General features: G+C 28.8%; 6 protein-coding genes across 6 annotated transcripts; 4 read left to right on the top strand and 2 right to left on the bottom strand.

The window, feature by feature from the left end:
- Positions 1–777: 777 nt before the first annotated feature.
- Positions 778–1,803, bottom strand: GO595_007864 (putative ribose-phosphate pyrophosphokinase; the record flags this gene model as incomplete). Its single annotated transcript, XM_067921374.1, has 1 exon — positions 778–1,803. One exon carries the CDS (start codon positions 1,801–1,803, stop codon positions 778–780), a length of 1,026 nt encoding a protein of 341 aa, XP_067771698.1.
- A 4,397-nt stretch (positions 1,804–6,200) lies between these two features.
- On the top strand, positions 6,201–7,418 carry GO595_007863 (epsin N-terminal-likey (ENTH) domain containing protein; the record flags this gene model as incomplete). The annotated part of the gene is made up of 1 exon (XM_067921373.1): positions 6,201–7,418. One exon carries the CDS (start codon positions 6,201–6,203, stop codon positions 7,416–7,418), a length of 1,218 nt encoding a protein of 405 aa, XP_067771697.1.
- A 4,326-nt stretch (positions 7,419–11,744) lies between these two features.
- GO595_007862 (uncharacterized protein) lies at positions 11,745–12,674 on the bottom strand (the record flags this gene model as incomplete). The annotated part of the gene is made up of 1 exon (XM_067921372.1): positions 11,745–12,674. One exon carries the CDS (start codon positions 12,672–12,674, stop codon positions 11,745–11,747), a length of 930 nt encoding a protein of 309 aa, XP_067771696.1.
- A 1,866-nt stretch (positions 12,675–14,540) lies between these two features.
- GO595_007861 (Adaptin N terminal region family protein) lies at positions 14,541–16,691 on the top strand (the record flags this gene model as incomplete). The annotated part of the gene is made up of 1 exon (XM_067921371.1): positions 14,541–16,691. The coding sequence occupies one exon, from the start codon at positions 14,541–14,543 to the stop codon at positions 16,689–16,691; it is 2,151 nt and encodes a 716-aa protein (XP_067771695.1).
- Positions 16,692–16,997: 306 nt separating this feature from the next.
- On the top strand, positions 16,998–17,813 carry GO595_007860 (uncharacterized protein; the record flags this gene model as incomplete). The annotated part of the gene is made up of 1 exon (XM_067921370.1): positions 16,998–17,813. One exon carries the CDS (start codon positions 16,998–17,000, stop codon positions 17,811–17,813), a length of 816 nt encoding a protein of 271 aa, XP_067771694.1.
- Positions 17,814–24,655: 6,842 nt separating this feature from the next.
- Positions 24,656–25,537, top strand: GO595_007859 (uncharacterized protein; the record flags this gene model as incomplete). Its single annotated transcript, XM_067921369.1, has 1 exon — positions 24,656–25,537. One exon carries the CDS (start codon positions 24,656–24,658, stop codon positions 25,535–25,537), a length of 882 nt encoding a protein of 293 aa, XP_067771693.1.
- Positions 25,538–26,081: the final 544 nt, after the last annotated feature.

Genomic DNA, 26,081 nt, shown 5'->3' with positions numbered 1-26,081 from the left:
CCTGAATACATAACCAGTGATTTACTTAAAATTGATATGCCTGTAAGTATTTATGGTCTTGTGGTGAACAATGTTCAACAAGATTTTAATTCATTAAATGTTTATACACTTGTTGACACAGGTATTCGTAAAACTTTTATAAGTGATGTTAATATTTCAAGTTGTAATAATGCACGTAATTTAGATAGATTAAATGCATTGGGATTTCATTTTTCTTCAATTGGAATTCATCAAAACAAAATCCAAAATGTTTGTTTTAATGATATGAAATATTATTTTAGTGCACCTATTATGTATGATAAAGTTGCAGCTTTTGATAATAAAGGAGGACTTTTTCTTCATAATATTATTTTTTTATAATATGCAATATGTAAACTACTATGAAGAAGATATTTTTATCCGCCGTGCAAGTTATATTAGTGCATGTTCACCTGGAATATCCGAGTATTCTGATTTGACTAACATAAAATTTAATATTTCAAATTGTTTCTTTTATGGCGATGTCGAAATTTCAATATTTTCAATTTATGTATTCATTATATTAAATATGGTACCATAATCATCATCTTACAATGAGATAAAAAAAAACAAAAAAATTGTCTCCGGGCAGGATCGAACTGCCGTCAAGAGCGTGTTAAACTCCTATTCTAACCATTAGACTACGGAGGCTGCTGATAAAGCAAATTATTTATAATATTCATGTTATAAAATTAATAATTATTTCATTAAATTTCATTCCTTTTCTTCACAAAAATAATTTTTATTCAAATATTTTTATTATATTGAAGCTCTACATAAATGTTCTGGTGTAGGCAATATTTCATATAAGCATTGCAAGAAATTACCAGACACGTCGACAATCACGAACTTATCCGAATTTTTCACTATTTCGGACTGCGTCACTGGGTGAGTATTCGTTGCGAATATTTTTTGTATCGGCGACGATATCAATTCGTTGATAATATTTTCATTAAAGCATGCCAAATGCGATGTTACCACATCAACCCTTGTTGCCCCAGCGTCGAGATACATTTGTGCTGCGCTTAAAACAGTTTTTCCACTTCGGATCATATCATCATATATCAAAATATGAAATCCCTTAACCTCGCCAACTATAGAGTGCGCTTCGTGGTGGAAATCGTTCGAGTTTCGTTCGGATCCGACATATTTTTCTCGGACAAATGAGATCGGACAACCTAAAGCTTTAGCATATGCATTAACCCATGATGAATGCTTAAGACTAGTTGAACCAAACATTATTTTGGTCATGTCGAAATGTTGTTCTTCGATTGCTTGTATTAATGCATTTTGCGCATAGAGTTCAATTCGTAGACATGGACCTTCAAAATAATGTAACAAACATGCATAATGAAGATCAATAAAAATAAAAATGTTTCCTTCATTTCCACCAAGAAGTCCAAGCATTTGACTATTTGTTTTTGCAGTTACAACTTCTCCTGGTAACATTGCTCTATCCATAGAAGAATAACATAAATAAGGTATAACAAAAATACGTCGCTTAATACCAGCAAGTGCTAATGCTGAACCAACTCTATATAAATCCATGAGATCATTATCATCAGTGACAGCTCCTACATAAACGGCATCTTTACCTAGTAATGTAAATGAGGTAGGAATATCAAGTCGATAATATTGTTCACCGTTTGAAAACTGATTACGAATGACATTAAGTTTTTTAACATTAACACGAAGATCAATAAGTTCTTCCAGAATATTCATAGCGAAGTATTCAGATTGTTTGTTATGTATTAAAACTACGTCAGCAGAATTTTTTTTTTTCATATTTTTTTTGAGCCATATACAAATTTAGAGCACCCCAAAAGCCGATAGAAAACGTTAATAAAATCAATAAAATTTATATTTTTATTTATGTATGATAAACTATTTTAGTAATTTCATTTTTCCAAGACACGCCATATTCATATCTTTCTCTTGAATTCCTCGATCTTTGTTTTGGTGTTAATTCCAATTCAGGATCGAAGTTTCTTACGTATTCTTTTGATAAATTTTCAGGTAATTCATTTAAGTAATCCATAAAAAAATTATTTTTCGGCAAATTTAACATTTGAATTTGCGGAAGGAATTGCATTGAAGTAATATCGGATAATAAAATATAAAAATATTCAGTACACTTTGGATCTATTTCAGGTTTCGTGCATTGTATCGCCGACATTTTTACTAAATCTATAAGCGCATTTTGATTTTCCACTTTAATTCCTTGCGAAACGCCCAAAGCTCTCCAAAACATCATGAAGCATCTTGAAGAGAATATATTTGGGTCATCCAAATCAGTTGAAAGCTTTAAACATATTGGACAAACTTGTCTAACAAAGTCAGTGTTTGTAATATATAACAAAAATGGCTTATTGAAAAATAATGAGGAAGCAAATCGCATAAATGGCCTATAACCATAGTTTGCCATTTCGATTAGAACTTGTGCGAACATTTTTAAGTTTTGTTCACCTAAAACTATTTCGGAACAAAACAATTCGCACATTAAACTAACGACTTGTGGAAGCTCATAAAGAGATAATTGTCGTATTAAATATGGAAAGAAACAACAATTTTTGGTTGAAAATGTTTCAACTGAACTTTGATTCGAAAATCCATGAATTAACAAATATGATGCGCCCAAAAATAAATCTGGTGGTAAACCACTACGTAAATAAAATGTTAAAACTGATGGATTAATTAAACGAACCATTGATACCATTAATTTCTCTTTCCATATGTTAATAGTTACCCAAGGCGGACATTGAGCCCCAATTTGGAAAAGTGACGCGGCAATTTTCGTAAACAACGATGGGAAAACCGGTATCGTCGGTTGCGTTTGAATGGACGAAAAAACCGCTATCGATAACTCGACAAAAGCGAAAAACAATTCGGGAATATGTAAATATTTCAAAAGCAAAAACATATGATTAATTGAATCGTTAGGAATATTTGATGTTATATATATTTGATATGTTAAATAATAAGCTTTAGTTGCCAATGAAAAATTAACATTTATTTTTTTATCAAGAGAAAAATATGGAATAATTTGTAAAACTTTCGATTTAATTGGCGAATCAACATAAAACTCGGAAATACTTTTTAATGCTGATCTTATAGCTTCTATTTTATAAGGTATTAATTCTATTGTTGAAGGGAAAACATCATTCGAAAATGCTATAATGAAACTAACGACACAAATGTCATGAATTTGCGTTTGAGATTTCGATGTCAAAAAACTCATAAAATATTCGGCATAACTATGTAGGTAAGAAGACTTATAGAAGTAATTAAGAGTAAATATAAATGCATCTCTTCCAGCAGAACATAATATTATGCTATCATACATGGACATACAATCTTCTAAAAGCGATAATTTATTAGTTATATTATCAAAATGATTCGATGAAAATGAAAATAATACATTTGCAACTGATAAAATCATTTTCCGATAATGTGAAAAGAGTCCGATTGGAACAGAACATTTAAATAACGCAAGTAATGAAAAAGGTGGAATGTTTGAAGGCGGAATATCAAGAGGTGTAATATATTTGAAACAATCAATTAAAAGCGGATCAATGAGTACTAAGTCAACAAGAATATTGGATGTTAAATTTTGGTTTTTTGGTAGCTTATTAAAAAGTGTTTGAAGATGTGGTACTATACGATATGTAAAAAATGGATTATATGACTTACAGTCTTTTTGATATTGTAAATAACTTTTGATGATTGTTATCGATGTAAAAACACTACTCGTTTCAACTTGATTTGGATTAGAAAGTGTGCGAAAAAGACTGGCAAGATTTTGAAGATAACCTACATTTAAAACATTTTTACATTGTTCGATAATTGATTCAACTAAAAATAAAGACTTGGTACAATCTTGAACAATTAAAACCCTAACTAAAATATTGAAAAAGCGATCGTAATACTTAGGGAAATTAATAATGCTTTTTACCAAATAATTGGCAGTAGCAGGTGCAAACTTTTCAATAACTTCTGGATCGCATCTTTGGGAAAAAAGCGAAATCCTTAATAGGCTATCAAGGATTTTGACATTTTCTGGTTTTTGTTGAAAAAAAGTAAATAATTCTTTTATGATTTCTTTTAATAAATCTTCTGGGTTTAAACGTAGAGAAAATTGTTTTTCTTGATTTAAATAAAAATCTAATATGTGTTGGAATTCTTCGTGTTTATTACTCTGCAGGGCGTTTGTCTGCTGCATCGTAACACGAATAATAAACTATTCAAAACTAACGGCCGCTAATAAAAAAAGTTTAACAACAACGATAAATTCAAAAGTATAGAAAGTCTTTTTATGAAATAAATTAACAGGTTTCATAAAGAAATTCATTATTTATTAAGAAAACTACTTAGTTCTCCTTAATAAAACATGAAAAAGATTTGATATAAATAGTCCTAAAAGTTATATCTAAAAAATGCATATATACATTTTTGTAAGATTATAGATTATTTGTGAAATCAAAGATGAATTCATCAGTCATTAATATATCTTCTGTTAACAAATCATCAGGTTTTAATGTGTTTAGGTTATCTTCATTAGAATTTTGATAAAATATATATGATCCTATTTTCTTTTTTAGATGGTTATTAAACCTATTTTTAATTCCATTATTTGTTCTTTTGTTATGAAAGTGTGCAGATATTAGTGACCAATTTGGCCCATATTCTTGATATAATTTTAAAATTAATTTATCTTCTTGTTCTGACCAAGGTTCCTTTGATAACTCTGGGGACAAATAATGTTGATATCTTTCTCTACATTGACGTGATGTTTTACCAGGAATATTACTTGCTATTTCTTGCCAATTTGGATATTTTTGATTCCCAACTAATTCAATCAGTTGTTGATCTTCTTCAAGAGTAAACTTTTGTTTAACTTTTTTTGTCTTTTTAGGAAGTAAGCATAAATCAATTAGTTTTTGTGCTGAATAAGGAGAGCAAAGCATGAAATCAAATAACAAATTAAAATATGTGAAACGTTTTTTGAATTCAAAACACCTCATAAATTCAATTCCATTCAACAAAATTCGAACATGTCACAATTAACAGAAGGATGCCAACAAACACACAAAAAAAGACCGGTTAAAGTCCGTTAAATGAAGATTTTCGGTCGATATGACGGTTTATATTGTATTTTGGGTAGCAAACATGTCACAATGTCAAAAACCTTGAATTATTATGCAAAATAAGAATATTTCTATAAAAACCTGATAACTAATAAAATAAATCGACAATAATTGATTAAATAACATATTATATACAATATTACATTTGTTTTATCTAAAATGATATAACTAACACAATATTTATATATTATATTATACTTGATTGTTTTTAATTATCGGTTTGCAAGTATTCTTTTGTTAACCTCACATAATTATAAATTTTGGAGTTCTTTTCATTATTTTATAAAAATGGCCTCAATTTTTAGCGGGCGATTATGCCTTTTATTAATAACTCTATGGTAATAATTTACTTTCAAAATTAATTTTATAACGCATTATTTAAAATTTTTAATATTACATAATCGAAAAGTATCCACACTCGTTGCACAAAAAATTTATAATAAACTTAATTTTGTACATTCTGATTTTTCAAATAATTAATTATATAAACATATTCTGTTGATTCAAAGCAATTAGAAAAATATAGCATAATCGTTAGAACAATGAATTAAATTAGTATATAATCATATTCATTCATAGAAATGGGAAAAATGCAAAGATCCATTCGAACAAATCACAAATAAAATGACGATAAAAAATTGAGAGATAAAATTTATCGACTTCACAAACATTCAAAAAATTGTTGAAAAAAGTTTTACCTCATACCGCATTAGGTATTATAACATGAAAAACTTAAACACAACCTGGAATAATTGTCTATATCGTCAATAAGAAAATGTTTTTATATTTTATTATTTTTATGATTCGTGTCAGGTGATTAAGTTTTCACAATTTTTTATATTTTTTTCTTATTTTGTTACTTACATAAAAGGCACTCTGAGTAAGGTGATTATGAAGAAAAGTTCCTTTTGTTACAATATTTTTAGCTGATCAGTTTTTTCAAATTTAGACAAGACGATCAAAGCAATTTCTTGTCAGCCAATTTAAACCGTAAAAATAACACAATTCATTAAAAAGTGACAAACCGATCGGTTCCAAATGTTTACCTGCTCAAGAGTCGTCGACAAAATAACAAGCAACGATGATCTTCACCCTTCTGGAATGTTGCTTGCTGAAGCCGTTGAACTTGCACAGAAAGAGACGACGAATGCAAAAAGAATTATTTCAAGAGCATGTGAAAAGTTGGATTCATCCTTTGTCGTCGTCCGCGTTAAAGCCATCAATTTACTATTACACCTTCTTAATAGCAATGTTAGTAATGTTATTCCAGAAATAAAACATTATACTGACAAAATATCAAATTGTATTGGGTGGAAGGGAGAACCACATCCAACTCGCGGATACGATCCATATAATGAGCTTAAAGATGGTGCACAACAACTTTTAGATCGAATTTTTACTACACATGTTTCAAATGAACATGTTGAACGATTTTCAATTACAGATATTGGACATAGGACAGATCCTGTTCACCAGATGGAGTCATTTGGTAACACAGGTGAAGGAGCCGAACCAATTACTGAAAGGCCATCATTAAATCCAATCAATCACGCCGAAGAAGAGGAAGATGATGAATTCTCTCCTCTCAGCATGTTCTCAAAGATCGCTGATGTGGTTAAGACAGTCAAAGAAATCAAGAAAGAGAACGCACCACGTGCCTCAATAAGTTCCGCATCATTACTTCCTGAAGTTGATGATTACCCAATTCCAACTGAAGAGGAAACTCTTGGGGAAGCCGAGGATAAGGAACAAAGACCTCACGGACAGTTTACTCGCCTTGAGAATGATATCACATTCCAGAAATCATCTTCTGGAACACGCAACTTAGCCGTAATGCGTAAAACTAAGACAGTTCGAGCAGTTACTCCAGCCGCAAAGCTTCTTTTAGTGAGTAAGAATCGGTCATTTCCAACAAATGCTGAATTAACACAATTTAAGGAAACTTGTTACCCTGATAGCTATCCAGAACTAATAGAAGGCCTTTCAAACCCCGATTGGAGAGTCAAGCTAAGGGCTATTGCGGGTTTGGATATCTTCGGAAATAAATACGGAATTGGAACAGTTGCAGGAACAAAGGATACAATTGCACTGCTCGCAAAGTCGGCTGTACAATCGTCATTGAAGTCAATGGCATCAAGATTCTATAATATTATTAAGGATGTTGAACCAGTGGCACCGCCTGAATCATCATTTAACTTCGGAGGTGATGGTGAAGAGGAAGTCGAAGATGATACGCAAGGATACAAATTTGAGTAATAAATTATAGTCCTCAACGACAATTTGTTTCGTGGAAACAAAACCTTTTTTTGTTTGTGAGTTCCAGTTGGATATAAATTTATATCTATTCATCATATGGATTTGTTATGGTTATGATTTTGGGTTACTGTAAATCAGTCAAAAAGTGTTATAAAAAGTTTATCGCCAACAAAATTTTCTAATTTGCACAAATCTGTAATTGTGAACCCGCACATTTTGAATGATGAGGTTGAGTTTAACATATCATACCGTTTATCTGTATATCTCCGCTTAATAACAATCAAACAAATCTTAACACATAAGATAATAGTTGAAATATGTATGCTAAGCATTATTGGCTGGGTATAAATTAATACACAAATAGACAAAAAGATATCTTTGTTTCAATAATTGATTTATCGGGTTATAACCGTTATAACGACCGTTATAGAATCTGATTTGATATAATTTTTTTTTGATATCTCCATTGGAAATTATGCAAACTATATCAGTATTCCTTAAAAATCAAATGTATTTCGGGAATGTCGGAAATGTTGATCAATTTATCGATAAAAAACAAAATTTGTTGATTCAATTAAAATTATCATTTTTGTTATTTTTAATGATTTTTTTTTCAAACACAATTAAAACATATTCTAAAAAATCAATCTTTAATAATAATTTTTTAAAAAGAAATCATATTAAAGGTTTCAATTTCATCTTTTTTTTCATGTTATTTTCAAATTCATTTCAAATATTCCATAATTCAACTTCAACACTTGTTATCCAAGATATGCATGAATTTAATGAAATTCAAGAATATAAAAATGTTACACAACATGTTACTATTTTGACAGGAATTACAGAAATTCCGAATGAAATTTTTTAACAGTGGACATCTTTATTAAGTGTTAATTTTGGTGAAAGTATTGTAAGTATTGGAAATTATTCATTTTATCGGTGTACATCGTTAACTAATATTACAATTCCTAATTCAGTTGAAATTATTAATAGTAATGCATTTCGAGGATGTTCAAATTTAAAAACTCTTTTGATAGGAGAAAATGTTATTGTTATTGGTGAAAGAGCATTTTCAGAATGTTTATCATTAACTGATATTAACATTCCAAATTCAGTTAAAATTCTTGGTAATTACACATTTCAATCATGCAGAAATTTAACACATGTTTATATTGGGAAAAGTGTTTCTATCATTGGAGGAAGTTCATTTTATATGTGTTCATCATTACGAAATATAACAATTCCGAATTCAGTTATAATTATTGGAAGACAAGCATTTCGAGCACAATAATATTGTATTTTTTATTATTTCGAAGGTTTTGCAACTGCAAATTTTGTTCCCGTCGTCAATCCCTTAGCTTTCTTATTTTGCATTTGTTCATTGAATTCTTTTCTTCTTTTTTCATCTTCTTCCAAACTTTTTTTATCATATTTAATTCCATTTAAATTCTTAAGCAATTCGACAATTTGCACATTATCTCTTTGAGACGCAATCAGAATTGCGGGCATTTCTTCATTATTCACATCATTGATATCAATATTTTCTTGTTCAATTAATAATTTAACAATATCAATATGATCATTTTGAGCTGCGCCCATTAAAGCATTCATAAATATGTTAAAAAAATTCCAAAAATAACGCAAAAACTAAAAATAATTTAAATGATTATTATATCAATAAATAAAATATTTTTAACATTAATATTAATATCTTTATATTTAAGAAGTAATTTAACTATTTCTAATTTACCATTGATACAAGAAATTTGAAATGCAGTACCAAATCATTTGAACAAATTCCAAATTTTAACATTAAATACTAAAATTTATGAATAAACATAAAATATAATAAAAGAAAAACTTTGTTCATCAATAAGAATATCTTTTTGTTCAAGTAATAATTTAACTATTTCAACATTTCCTTTAATGCAAGCTCTCATAAGTGCTGTATAAAATCATTTAATTAAATTCCAAATATTTAATATAAATTGCAAATGATTTTACATTTATTTTAATGTTTTCTTGTTCAAGTAATAATTTAACAGTATCAAAATGATTATTTTCAGATGCAATTATGAGTGCTGTTTCAAATCATTTAAATAAATTCCAATTTTTTAAGTAAAACATTAAAACATTTCATAAAATTTTATTTTTTGGATTAAGTTTTACATCTTTAAATGTTAAAATAATTTTTATTACATCATTAAACCCATAATATGATGCAAGCATTAATGCTGTATTAATAATTTGGAATTAACACCAAAAATATTATAAAAAATTGTTTAAATTTTAAATAAACATCAAATATAACTTAAAAAATATCATAAGTATTAATATTAATCTCTTTATTCTCAAGTAATAACTTAGCGACTTCATTATGCTTTTGTTTTAATGCGCTAAGAAGTGCATTTCTACCATTTTGATTTTGTATTGTGATATTAATATCTTTTCGCTCAAGTAATAATTTAACAATATCAATAAAACCTTCGTTCGATGCTATCATTAAAGCAGTTTCAAATCATTTATATAAATTCCAAATCAAAAACACAAATTTTATACAATAAAAACAAAAATTATATAACACAAAAAAACATTTTTCTCATTAACTTTAATCTCTTTATTCTCAAGTAATAATTTAACAATTTCAGTTTTACCTAATGAAGCAATCATTAATGCATTTTCATTCCAAAAAAACAAACAGCAAAAATTCACACGAAAAAACTTGAAACATAAAAAATGAAATATTTTTCACATTAACATTAATATCCTTTTGTTGAAGAATTAGTTTTGTGATTTCCAAATTATTAGTTTTACATGCATGCATTAAAGGAGTTAAATTACTTTCATCCTTTAAGTTAATATCGAATTTATTTCTCGTCAAGATATATTTAACGAGTTCAATGTTATTTGATGATATTGAATTCGATAATGAATTCATTGGTAATTCTTTATCATCAAACAAATATTTAATCAAATAATAATTTCCACTTAAAAATATATCATTAATCATTCGTCCATTAATTATTAAACCTTCTTTTAATAAAAACGAAAATATTTCATAGTTATTATAGTTAATACTTATCATTCCAAGTTTATCAATTCTTTCTTTATGTTTTTCTTCTTCTGTTTTTTCTGGCTTTTGATAATAATTATTAAAATGTCCAAACCAACCACCGCCGAATCCATTAAAGTTATTGTTATTATTATTTAAATTCTTTTGTTTAGGATCAAAAAATTTCGAATCTGCTTTATACTTATCATATAGATAATAAAATATTTCGTTTCGATGGAATTCGATTGCTGCTTCATCTGTTCCATGAAATGATATATCATTTTGTTCACATAAATGAATAATTTCTAAGTTACCTCCAGCAACAGCATATTTCGCAGTGTCGATAAGTTTTGCTTCATTTAATAATAAAAACTTAAAACATTTAATCGAGCCATAAAAAGCAGAATAATTAATAAGACTAATTTTTTCATTAATGTATTTATAGCGCTCATATATATTCGTGTAAAGAAATTGATCATATTTAAAGTTTTGTTCTGTGGAAAGTTCTTGAAGCTTTTCAACATTATCATTTCGTAGTATTTTACTAAGTTCGTTCGGATTGCCTTCTTTAATGTTCTTTTTATGTTCTTCGAAATTGTCTTTTTGTAATTGTTTTAACATTTCTCGTTGTGAATGAGTGCGTTGGAAACATTCGAGTTTTTCAGTTGTCATTAAATGTGAGAAATATATGTTGTTTTGCCGTTGGAAGAAATCAGAATTTATTAATTTGTGAGCAAGTAATTCATGTAAGATGTAATTGGATTCGTTTGTGTTTTGCTTGATAAGATAAAATTGAAATACTTCAAAAAGTTTGGGATCAACATCATGACATAATTGTTTTTCTTGAGTTTCTAGCAATTGTAAGTATTTGATGTACGTTTCAATGCCATTTCGCTTGGAAAGAAATGATGAAAAAATACATTGCGAAATTATGATATTAAACGAAATTGGATAATCTATATTAAAGTATGTAATAGATGTTTGAACAATAGAATCAACATTGTCATTGTTAAGTTCAAATATTGTTTTCTGTATTGATTGTAGATATTGGATTTCTTGTTTGGTGTCCATTCCAAAGTGAGTCACTTTTTCGAAAAGTGAAGTTCATTTATGATATAAGCCGTTTATTGGAAACCGTTAAATATGAAAAGCTCTATTTTCTGCAATTTCTTTTAATTTAATATATGATAAGTTCAAAAAATTAAGATTATTGACTCTAAAAAATCAATTTTTTTTAAATATTTAATATATCTTTATTTATAATATATTATCTATTATTCTAATGCAAATGAACTATTTCCAAATGAGAATAAGCCAGATAGATCGGAATCGACTATTTCATCTCCATTACAATTAACGATGTAAATTTCACCACAAATGCAATTAAACAATGCTTTACCATTCACAGAAAAAATCGAAACAATCGGTGAAAGAACATTCACTGTTCGCATAATAATTGGATTTTGACAAATGTTATATATGTATGCAATAGGCTCAAGTCTTGATGTTACAATAACAAAGTTATTCATCACTTTAATCCTGCCATACAAGTCATGAACTCTAACAACAGCAAGAGATTCAATTTTTGTGTCATTTATGACTGTGAATATTGAAAATCCATCTTTGTCAGAAAGAACAGCAATATAATTAATTGAGCTATCTATAGCAACCACATTTGGTATCTTTGAGTTTGCTTTAGCTCTTTGAGTAAGGGCTCCTGTTTCAAGTGATAATCCTGTAATTATATCATCTTGAACAAAAAAAGCCAATCTTGATGAAACAGCAGTAAATGCCACAATCGGTGACTGAAATGTCTTTGGAAGAACAAGTCTGACATTGTTATCACTTCTTGATTGTGAAAAGAAAAGTAATCTTCCTTCTTGATATCTTGTAGTACAAACGACCCATAACCGTACATTATTTTCTCCAAGTTTAGCTTTCCATTCTGTAATTGAGTTTACTTTTTCGTTTGGTTCAAGATCAAATTGTTTTGATCCTCTGCTCCAAAAAAGTGCCGGCGGCTTTTCAATTGAAAAGACAAATTCAGAGTGATTGTGAGAGCATTCAATTTTGCCAACTCGCCGGTTTAATTCAAACAAAATTGAATTCGTAAATTCGTTTGAATTATCGTTGAAATGGAAACAAATTAAATCGAATTGTGAAGAATTTATTGAAGATTTAACTATCGCCAAAAATTTTCCCATTTGTAAGCCAAAAGGTATAAAAAAGTTAAAGTCAGGAGGGAGTATTTTTTGTTGGTTATAAGTAATAAAGAAAAATCTTTCATCACAAAATAAAGAAATTTGATTTTGAACTTGATATAAAGTAATTGCTGATTTTCCGATTTTTTTCTTTTGTTTAATATTTAGAGTTTGATTCTCACAAAATAATAATTCGCCATTTAATGTACCGAAAATTAAATCATTTTCAACATAAGTTATTGAAGTTATTAAATCATCAAATTTTATATTCTTAAGAATTTCGAAATCGTCGTTAATGATTAAAACAGATTCATCAAACAAAGAAACACATAAATTCAACTCAAAAACATTAATCGCAAATATGTCACTATTAAACTCAATTGCGTTTTGATGCATTAAAGTAGAATGAACATACATCAATAAAGAAAGTTTGTTCTTATCAACAAGAAATAAGTTATACATTCGACTACATGATAAATTCGATGGTTCATTAAATCTATGGATTAATCCATGATCAAAAATAGTTACAACATCTTCAGTTAACGCAAAATAAAACATCGAATTGATCCCATGAATTCGTTCAAATCCTAAATTTTTAATATGTGAATTTGTAACTTCTTTAAATTCTTCATTTAAAATAATCGTTTTATTCGGATATAATATAAAAAATATATCATTAACAGGTATAATTTTAGGTGGAATTTTATACGTAAATGTTGCAACTAATTCAATGTCAATTCCATAATTAATATATGTGGAATGAATCGAATTCGTTGATCCAATGATAAAATTACCATTCGTATAAGATGATGTTAAACATATCGAATTATTAATCTCATGAATTAAACACATATCTCGATCTATAAGTCGTAATCGACTTGAATCAATTGTGACTAAAAATCGTGAAATTGTTAATGATGTTATAGCTGTAGAATTATATAATTCACAGATAACTTTACATGCATTTCCATCAAATTTGATAACTAACCCTTCCGCTGTTAATACCAATAAATGAATTCCGATTGGTGTTGCATCAATTAAAAGTGGATCACCATTGTTGATGTTTACGTCAAAAGTGTCAAACAAAAATTCGTTATTTTCGGTTTGTTTGATGCGAACGAATTTGGATTCTGCTAAAAGATATACAGAATTATGAAGTGGAACTGAAACAAGTTTATAAGGACTAATGTAATTTAGCGTTTTACTTGCAATACATTTGATTTCATTAAGATTGATGGTGGAATATATTTTGATTTGAAAAATTCCTTTATCTTCAAGAGTAACAAGATTATCATCAATAAAAGAACATGACCATATAATTGAATGTGATGGAACTTCGAATTTTATTAAATTTGGATCATTTTTTTGAAGAAAAAAAATTGATGATTCTTTTGGATATAAACAAATTAATGACCCTGATGACGTAATTAAAGGGAAATTATATCCAATATTAATTGGATCCGAAATTATAATTTCTGTAAATGATGGAGTAGCAAAAAAAAGATAATGACCAGATAAAAAACAAACTATAGTTCTTTCACCATCGACAACAGTAGTAGCAGATGCTATAGGTGCGTTATGATCATAGCGACATATTTCAGATAATTTATCTGATCTATAAATAAATAAACGTAATGAATTATTTCCAACTGTAATACAATCATTTATTGTAGGATGCAAAAAGTGACCACAAAGAACATATTGTATTGAAGAATCAGATCGAATTTTTTTTATCCATTTTTTGTCTTCCATTCATTCAAAATATATTTTATGCCAGAATAAATTGTGTTAAAATAAATATTCAATTCACATTTCGTCGTTAATTATGGGGTGCCCAAAGTATCGGTTATCAAACGTTGTCAATTTTAAATGTCTGCTCTAGGCTCAGTTGGCTCGAGTGATTACCAAGAAGAAACTGGACAATCATCAAATCTTTCGATTCAAAGTTTACCTCTTGGTTCTGGAGATTCACCAGAGACGCAAAGAGAACAAACAATCCAAACAATTAATAAATTATTCCAAGCATCTGGAATTAAAAACCAAACAATTGCTATAAAGATGCTTCTTGCTATGATGTCTAAAGGTCATGATGTTGGTGAATTTGTTCCAACTGTTATACCACTTGTTGCATCACCAGATCTTCAACTTCGTCATCTTTGTCATATCTTTTTGGCTCATTATGCAGATGGAGGTACTGAGGCTTTCACACTCTGTGTTAATACCTTCCAAAAGTCATTAACAGATACTGATCCAATAATCCGTGCAACATCACTTAAGATACTAAGTTCTTTCAATCACAAAGAAATTCTTCCAGTTATCCAAGATGCTGTTAATCAAGTTATTGGTGATCCATCTCCATATGTTAAAAAGGAAGTTGCTTTTGCAATCATTAAAGCCGCTGAACTTGATCCCAATGAGATCGAGAACTACATTCCACTTATAGAGCGTATTATGAAAGATCAACATCCAATATCATTTAGTGGAGCCATAGCAGCATATTGGTCATTATGTCCTGATAACATCAAAATGCTTCATCCACACTTCAAATTCATCTGCACCAACATCACACGTTTTGATGAATTTGCACAAGTCTTTATCATCAGATCAATGACTCTTTACACCCGATATTGCTTCAAGAATCCCGAAACACAAACCGAAGATGAAGCCAACGAATCATTTTGGGATGACAACGCTGCAAAGGAGACCATTTCGAGTGATCATTTATTATTAGTATCATCAATCAAAAAGTTACTCAACTCATTAAACCCCGCAGTTGTATTAGCAGCTGCAAGTTATTTATACTATTGTGCACCTTCGACGCATGTCTCATCGATTGCCCGCCCACTTGTCCGATTATTATATGAAGAGCCATTAGTTGAAGAACTTGTTCTCTCAGCGATATTAACCTTTGCGCAAAGTTATCATCACATCTTTATCCCACATTTGAATCATTTTTATGTTCGTAAAAATGATTCACCAAAAGTGAAAAGTCTTAAATTAGAACTTTTGTCTCTTTTAGCGTCACATTCAAGTGCAGACAACATCATGAAAGAGTTAGCGTTTTATACAAGTAGTAGCGATACAGAATTTGCAGCTAACGCTGTTAAGACAATGGGTAAAGCAGCGATGTGTAACCCGGAGATAATCCCAGTTTGCTTGATTACATTATTGAAGTTAATGGATCGATCAGATGGCAAAGTTTTGGAGGAAGTCGTTTTAGTCATTGCACATATCTTACGATTAAAGCGTGGAACTGATGATGAAGCACATTCACTTAAACATTTATGCCAAAAGTTCATCAAAATTAAATCACCAGATGCACGATCAGCAGTTTTGTCTATTGTTGGTGATATGCATGAAACACACCCAGAGTTTGCTCCACAATTGTTACGTTATATCGCTAAAAACTTTAAGGAAGAACCAGATGAAGTTCGATTACAATCATTGGTGTTAGCAGCGAAGCTAATTGTGTGTGGTACTGAATCTAAAATCCCAATGTACTTGTTGAAGATATCAGAACATGATATCGAATTCGATGTACGTGATCGAGCGAAGTTATTAGTAACTTTGTTGGAGACAAAATCTAAGTGTATACAATCGAAGCTTAAAGAATTGTTGTTCCCGAAGAGAAAGACGCCAAATTGGTTCGAAAATGAATTCTCTAATTATCAAGTCGGCACATTTAGTCATTTCTTCAATAAGGAAATATCGGGATATGAGCCATTGCCTGATTGGCTACCTGAAGATGAGCTCCCAGATGAAAGCGTAAGACATCCAGTGCAGACATTGCCAAGTGGAAATAAAATTATCGTTGTCAAAGTTAACGGCAGTCAAAAAGTGAAAGACGATGACGATATGGATATCGAGCACTTTTTCTCTGACGATGATGAAGAAGTCGAAGAAGAAGAAGATGGCGAGGTAGAAATACAAAAGGAAGATGATGAGGCCGAATATTATGAATATGAGGAAGAAATCATTGAAGAAGCTGACGAAGATGACGTGGAAAAATTCCTTAGCTAAAAATCATTAAAAAATAATTTGCAGCATCAAAAATTTTATTTTTTATTCAAATTAAAATTTTTAAAAAGAAAATTATAATATATATTATGTTAAGCGTTGTTTACGTGTTTATGGTATAGAGCTTCCCCACGGCCCCAGTCACTTTTTCTATACTTTATGATATATGAAAATCCACATGTGTTTAATATTCAATTTAACTAATTTATACCTTAAAAATAAACAGCGCCGCTCTTAGCTCAGTGGTAGAGCATTTGACTGTAGAAAAGTAGTCATCAAAGGGTCGCCGGTTCGATTCCAGCAGCGCGGATGAATTTTTTATTTTTTTCACCTGAGCAACTTAGAGAGGGGAAAAGCGCACCATTGGATAGAGCTCCCGGAGAGGAGCAGAACCATATAAGTTCCGATGATTTTCGGAGAATCTCGGAACATATCAGATTATCTCTCCGAGATAAACATTTAGGCTCGAAACTATGCACAACACGAAAATCAAGACCAAAAATAGAGCCTAATAATGCTAAATTTATCAAGAAGAACCCGTTTTTTAAGTCCGGCCATCCTGAATCAGATGCAGAAGAAAGTTCGACGGAGAACATCACAAGCAACACAGAATCAATATACACCAGCCCAGAGCCATTCAGAGAAAGTTTGAGCCCATATGACGAACGAAATTCCGAAATCAGATTTCGATTAGATGCAGAAGAAAGTTCAACAGAGTACACCGCAAGCAACACAGAATCAATATACACCAGCCCAGAGCCATTCAGAGAAAGTTTGAGCCCATATGACGAACGAAATTTCGAAATCAGATTTCGATCAGATGCAGAAGAAAGTTCAACAGAGTACACCGCAAGCAACACAGAATCAATATACACCAGTCCAGAACCATTCAGAGAAAGTTTGAGCCCATATGACGAACGAAATTCCGAAATCAGATTTCGATTAGATGCAGAAGAAAGTTCAACGAAGCACACCGCAAGCAACACAGAATCGACATACACCAGTCCAGAACCTTTCAGAGAGAATATGGGACCAAATGAAAAACAAAAATCTCGAAATCAGATTTCGATCAGATCAAACACCAAGTTACCAAACACATCCACAATTAGTACCAAGTATCACTAGATACCATATGAAGATAGTTAATGAGCAAGAATACTATGCAGATGATGAAGAAACTTGTACAGATACAGAAGTAGAAGATATAATGCTTAGACCAAGAACACTAACAGGAAATGAAATAAATTTAATGAGGAATGAAATAAGATTCACATACTACAACTTACCGATAGCAATACGAAAAAAAAAAAAAAAAGAATTATTATTTTGTCCATGGTTTCCTTTTTGTACTTGGCAAAACGAAAGCGTTGAAGAATTATTTATACATTTAAACAAGTTTCATAAAGGGAGAAGAATTGAATTAGCACCATATATGAGATTCAGAGATATAGACATAGTTAATTTACTTAACATTAATAATAATGAAATTGAAGAAAGTGAGGAACCAGGAATAATTTTTTAATATTAAGTGTCCATTCTGTAATAAAATACAATTAAATAATTCTGATGAATATGGTTTACATCTCACGGATCACGCAAACTCAAATGTTTATTATAGTGATATGCTCAGAAAATGTTGTTTTCTTGATGGTTTTCTATTTCTTTTATCCAAAAACAATAAATTCCCAACATTAGGAATTATTACAGGTGATAATGATAATCCTAATAACAGACCTAATCCCAATTTAAATTCACAAGATATAAACATTAGAATCCCAAAATTTAAAAATATTTCCAGAAGATGTTATAATACCACATTTTAATAAAACAACAGAAGAAAATGATATTACAATCCCAGAATTTAATGTTGAAAGATATGAAGAAAATATTCAAGTACCAAAAATAGAAATAATAGAAGAGATCAAAAATTTACCGATTCCTAAAATTAATTTTACACAAGAAGATCAATACATTAGGATTCCGAAATTTAATATAAATGAAGAAATTAACAATATTTTATTGCCTAAATATCACAAACAAGATTTCGATATTAATATTCCAATGCCTAAATTTAATTTACAAAATGAAGATAAAAATATTACTATACCTAAGTTTAATATTACAGAAAACGAAACAAATATTTCATTACCAAAATATTTTAGACAAGATCTTAATGTTAATATCCCAATCCCAGATTATAAAGTACAGAACGAAGAGAAAAATGTAATTATACCTAAATTTAACCTTACAGAAAATGAAACAAATATTTCAATACCAAAAATATTTTTAGACAAGATCTTAATATTAATATCCCAATCCCAGACTTTAAAGTTCAAAATGAAGTAAAGAATGTTATTATTCCAAAAATATAATCATGCTGAAGAAACAATTGATATTCCAAATCTTAAAATAAATCAAGTTAATGAAAATATTAATGTCCCTATACCAAACTTTTGTTATTCAGAAAATAAAATTAATATTCCAAAACCCGAAATTAATGTTACGAGTGAAAATATTTATATTAAAAACACCAAACTTCAATTATATCGATGAAAATAAAACAATAACTATTCCAAATATCAAAGTTAATGAATCGCAAACAAATATTAACATTACAATCCCAAAAATCAATTATATTTATAAAGATATTGATATTATTGTACCAAGTGGAAATTATAATTTCATTCAAAGCAAAAAATGAAGAAACTAATAAAACATCGAATAATAACAAAGTAACTAACTTCAAGGATGATGATGTTAAACAAACAGTAGAAGAATCACAACAAGTAAATCAAAATATCGAAAGCAATAATGAACCCAATGAGAATACACCACCAAACAACAATAATAATGTTAATATGAATAAAGAAATCATTATACACACGCCAGAAGAACTTTATCTCAACCTTAAAAATATTAAAAAAGATAAATGGAGAAGTTATAAAATTGATAAAGATCTATTCTTAAATAAAACAGATGAAACAAGAATACCTATCATAAATCTAATGTTAGTTTTCGATAAATTCCCAGGTATTGGTCCATTTATTTGCCATAAATGTGATTATCAAGCTTTCAATGCAGTCACCGACTTAAAGAGGCATGAAAATTCAGCCCATAATGGAAAAAGAAGAAGAAATGGGAATATTATTTATGATTGTTTAGGATCGATATTAAGGAAAAAAACATATTGGATGCAATTTGATAAAGGTAATAAACAACTTTCAACTTATCGGAAAACTCTTTATGCATGTCCTTTACATAATTGTAATTATATTACAGATTGTGAAGACACATTTAATAATCATATAGTGAAAAGACACTCCAATTATAATGAAGATAAAAGAGATTTTGGATGGATGTGGGCTTTAATTTTAAACTATATTCAAAGATATGATATAAATCCAACAGCAGATATATTATTAAGAAAAAGGAAAGCATATATTTGTGATTTTTGTAAAATAGCATTAGCAGAAACACATAAAAATATAATTTTACATAATAGTCATGCACATAATATTTCAAGAAAAGAAAATATTAAGATCCCTATACATCAAGTTAAATTTAAATCAATTGTTTTTAATTATCCTGATAAAGATGAAATTAAAGAGATTGAAGAAAAGATTAAAAAGAAATGAAGAAGAAACTAAAGAAAACTTAAACAAATTAGCAAAAGGTGAAATTGAAATTGAATTTAAAAATAAAGATGATGTAATAAAAAGGAAGAAACAGGAGAATAGAAAACAAGAAAAACGAGTCAAAAAAGCAAATATTAACAACGTAGAAGAATTAAAAATCAACCAAGATAATGATACAAATAAAAGTGAAATTAATAACACTAACTCATTAACAGCAGACAAGATAGTCACAAGGAACCAACCAATTAATGATAGAGAAACTTTACTTAATAAATGCAAAAAATGGATATTTGCGAATGAATTCCAAGAATCACATATAATCAGATTACCAAGGATTAATAAAAATATTAAAAATAAAATTTATAAAGAAATTAGTAATGTCTTTGAAAACAAAATTTTACCTTTGCTTAAGAAATGTAAAACTAAAGAAAAAACAGAAGAAGAATGGATTATATTTCAAGGTTGTTTATGCAAAATTAATTTAATATTAAGAAAAACTATTAGGAAAACTCTCAAAATCCCATTAAATCATATGTTAGGCTTAAGCAACAATAAAAAGAAAGATAATAATGATAATATTCATAATACAAATTTAAGAAGAAAATATATTCAAGAAAACCAATTATTTAAAATAATATCGCATATGGAAAAAATTATTAAACTAGAAAAACTTCAAGAATCAGATACAAGAAATAATTCCATCTCTTATTTAGAAGAGGCAATAAAAGAAGCATTAAATAAGATTGACAAAGAAATTTTAATGACTACATTTGGAGGTGATAATATAGATAATATCAGAAATATCATAGATGAAGAACCAAATCATCGAGAGCAAAGAATGAAGTATATTGAAAATTCATTAATTAAATATCAAAACGAAATTTCAAAAAGAAAGGAATAAGAAATATACACAATTGGTGCAAGATATGTATGCAGAAGACCCAAAAAGAGCCATGAGATGGTTCATTACAAATGAACCAACACCAGAATGCAACATTGAATTTGAGAAAATAGAAAAGCATTTTAAAGATGAATGGGAATTCCTCCCAAATTTCCAAGAAAACAATATTCCAGATATATTTTGTTTGAATAAAAACTTAGATAACAAAGATGAAGAATTACTTAAGCTAATGTTACTAGACAAAGACAGAATCAAACAAGCAATTATCACAAGACCAAATTTATCAGCTACAGGTCCAGATGGTATTTCTAATACCATTTGGAAAATCAAAATTAATATTACAGTCAAATTAATCAGAAACATAATTAAACAAATAATGAGATTCAAGAAAATTCCAGAATTATGGAAAATATCAAGAACTATATTGTTATTTAAGAAGAATAATCCAGATGAAATCACCAATTGGAGACCAATTTCAATATCACCAACTTTATACAGAATTATGATGTGCCACTTTGCACGATGCATTCAAGATTTAAATGTTTCTTCGCCATTCATAAGTTCAGTACAAAAAGGTTTTAAAACCAATATCAATGGGATAACTGAACACATTACGAATATAAATGAAATAATTGCACAATCAGTGAGGTCAAAAGATTCGATTTATATTACAACATTAGATTTCGCCAAAGCCTTCGATTCAGTACCTCACAAGCTTATTACTTGGTCATTAAATCAATTAGGATTCCCGAATTATTTTATCAAATTAATAAAAGACTTATATACAGATACCAAAACAAGAATAGAACTAAGAAATAAACCTTCAGATTGGATTAACATCAATAGAGGTGTCAGACAAGGTTGTCCTCTATCACCAACACTATTTAATTTATGTCTTGAACCTTTAATCAAAGCAATACAAAATTATAATAAAAAAGATGGAGTAATTATAGAAGATCCAATGAGAGAAAATGAATTTTTCTTTTTTAATATTCAAGCTTATGCAGATGATGTTATATTGATTTCTAATACACAAGATGGAATGCAAAATATGCTTAAAACAGTAGAAGAATTTTGTAAAATTTTTAAACTTAAAATAGCTTCACAAAAATGCAAAACTATATCTTATATAAATTTTAATAATAAAAGACCAACGTTGAATGAAAACTTTACTATTAATAATAAAGAAATACCAAATCATCCATTAATGGAATATATAGAATATTTAGGTGCACCAATAGCAATAAATCGTAAAAGTAAAAAACAACATTCTCAAACTAAAATCAATAAAATTAAACAAGAAATCATACAAGTAATTAATTCTCCTTTAAAAGTTAATCAAATAATAGATGCAATTAAAAGAATAATTACTCCTCAATTAGATTTTGAAATGTTAAATGGTTTATGCTCTATTAAAGAACTTAAAAAACTTGATGAATTTATTATAGGTTCAATAAATCAAATATTAAATACAAAAGGTTTACCAAAAGATTTATTTTATACACATTATAAAGAAGGAGGTTTAAGTTTAATGTCTTTTAAAGAAAGAAATTATGTGTTACAATTAAGAACATTTACAGGTTTATTATTATCAAAGGATTTAAATATCAGAAATTTTATTAGAATGACAATGTACAAAGAATTAGACTATAGGAAAATATAAGTAGATGAAAACTCACCTTATTTTGGAATTCCATTTGATAATAAAGGTAAAATTATACAAAAATCGGAAAGAAAAACAAATAGTACATTTTGTAGAGCGGTAAAAGCATTATATAACTTAAAAGTAGGTTTTAAACCAAACCTAGAAGAAAATAATTGTATTATCTATCAAATCGATAATAAAGAAAATAAAGAAGAGGAAGAAGAAACAGAAGAATTTATTAATGAGAAAGACATTACAAAATATTTAAATAAAATGATACGAAAAAAACACCTAGACAACCTTAAGAAATTACCATTTAAAGCACATACTTTTTGTACAATGGATAAATCAACTGATTCGAACTTCTTTTTATCTAATTTTAGAGCACCAACAAGTAATAATATTATTAAGTTCGCTATTTTAGCAAGATGTAACAATTTACCAACAAATGAAATCTTAAATAAGAAAAACCCAAATATAAATCCTAAATGCAATAGATGTAATTTAAATCAAAATGATTCATTAATGCATAGAATTAATGGTTGCTTAAAAATTAGAAATTTAACTACTAAAAGACATAATGCAATAGTAGAAGAAATAATTAAAGGAATTAAAGAAAATAATTATGAAGGTAATAATATAATATTTAATAGGAACACCAAAGTAATAGACAAAGATTACAAAACAATTGGAACATTAAAACCAGACATATGGTATATTAATAACAATAGATTAACTTTAATTGAAGTCAATTCTCCGTATGGTACAATCAGAAATCTCGATAACAACTCTGAATCAACTCTTATTATCAGAAGAAAAGAAAAAGAAGAAAAATATAGAGATTATATAGAAAAATGCAAAAATAGACTTAATATAGAAGTAGATTTATATATAATCATTATTTCATCATTAGGAATTATCCCGAATCAAACTACTAAAGATTTAAAGAAATTATTTAATGGAAACAAAAGATTAATACATTTAGTTTCAAGAAGATGTGTTATTGCAGCATTGAGAGAATCTATGTTAATATTCTACAGAATTTATGAGAAAGATAAAAATCAAAATAAGAATAATAACAATAATATAAACAATATAGAAAGAGAAGAAGAAGACTTTAATGTTATTGATGAAGATAATTATAATCCTGAAGAAGAAGAAGAAGATAAAGATGAAGATGAAGAATTAGAAGAAGTACCTTTTTCAGATATTTTTTCAAACTCAGAACCATCAGATACCAATGAAGAAGAACAAAAGGAATACATGAAATTCGCATTAAATGAAGCAGAGAGGAAGTACAATAAACCGATCAAAGAAGATAATATACAAAAATCTATAATAAAAGGAAAGATCTTTATTATAGACAAGAACAAAAAGAAGAAGAAAGAAGATAACTTGACGAAGATGAACTCAATACTTAAAGGAAAAAGTATTAACGAGTTAAAAAAGACGAACAAGAGTTGTACGATCATCTAGACTTTTGCAATACGCGATCAATGCAAAAAAGAAAGAAGAAATAGTTAAAGATTCTACTATTAAAAAGAATAAGAAGAAAACAAAAGTGACACGATCTATTAAAACGGTTTCGACCACCCCAAAGAACAGTTCTAACATTGATCATAACAGTAGGGTTAACCTACAATAAATTAAGACGGACGCGTCATTATACAACACATACTCATTCCAAATGAGCACTAACACACGTAAATAAACACCAAATTCCAGCAGCGCGGATGGATTTTTTATTTTTTCACCTGAGCAACTTAGAGAGGGAAAAAGTGCACCAATGGATAGAGCTCCCGGAAAGAAGCAGAACCATATAAGTTCCGATGATTTTCGGAGAATCTCGGAACATATCAGATTATCTCTCCGAGATAAACATTTAGGCTCGAAACTATGCACAACACGAAAATCAAGACCAAAAATAGAGCTTAATAATGCTAAATTTATCAAGAAGAACCCATTTTTTAAGTCCGGCCATCCTGAATCAGATGCAGAAGAAAGTTCGACGGAGAACATCACAAGCAACACAGAATCAATATACACCAGCCCAGAGCCATTCAGAGAAAATTTGAGCCCAAGAGACGAACGAAATTTCGAAATCAGATTTCGATCAGATACAGAAGAAAGTTCAACAGAGTACACCGCAAGCAACACAGAATCAATATACACTAGCCCAGAACCATTCAGAGAAAGTTTGAGCCCAAGAGACGAACGAAATTCCGAAATCAGATTTCGATTAGATGCAGAAGAAAGTTCAACGAAGTACACCGCAAGCAACACAGAATCGACATACACCAGTCCAGAACCTTTCAGAGAGAATATGGGACCAAATGAAGAACAAAATCTCGAAATCAGATTTCGATCAGATCAAACACCAAGTTACCAAACACATCCACAATTAGTACCAAGTATCACTAGATACCATATGAAGATAGTTAATGAGCAAGAATACTATGCAGATGATGAAGAAACTTGTACAGATACAGAAGTAGAAGATATAATGCTTAGACCAAGAACACTAACAGGAAATGAAATAAATTTAATGAGGAATGAAATAAGATTCACATACTACAACTTACCGATAGCAATACGAAATAATATGAAAAAAAGAATTATTATTTTGTCCATGGTTTCCTTTTTGTACTTGGCAAAACGAAAGCGTTGAAGAATTATTTATACATTTAAACAAGTTTCATAAAGGGAGAAGAATTGAATTAGCACCATATATGAGATTCAGAGATATAGACATAGTTAATTTACTTAACATTAATAATAATGAAATTGAAGAAAGTGAGGAACCAGGAATAATTTTTTAATATTAAGTGTCCATTCTGTAATAAAATACAATTAAATAATTCTGATGAATATGGTTTACATCTCACGGATCACGCAAACTCAAATGTTTATTATAGTGATATGCTCAGAAAATGTTGTTTTCTTGATGGTTTTCTATTTCTTTTAAAAAAAAACAATAAATTCCCAACATTAGGAATTATTACAGGTGATAATGATAATCCTAATAACAGACCTAATCCCAATTTAAATTCACAAGATATAAACATTAGAATCCCAAAAATATAAATATTTCCAGAAGATGTTAGAAAACCACATTTTAATAAAACAACAGAAAAAAATGATATTACAATCCCAGAATTTAATGTTGAAAGATATGAAGAAAATATTCAAGTACCAAAAATAGAAATAATAGA

The sequence above is a fragment of the Histomonas meleagridis genome (assembly GCF_020186115.1).
Source record: "Histomonas meleagridis strain 2922-C6/04-10x chromosome Unknown contig_6, whole genome shotgun sequence".
NCBI lineage: Eukaryota > Parabasalia > Tritrichomonadida > Dientamoebidae > Histomonas > Histomonas meleagridis.
This window is presented reverse-complemented; position numbering and strand designations above follow the sequence as displayed.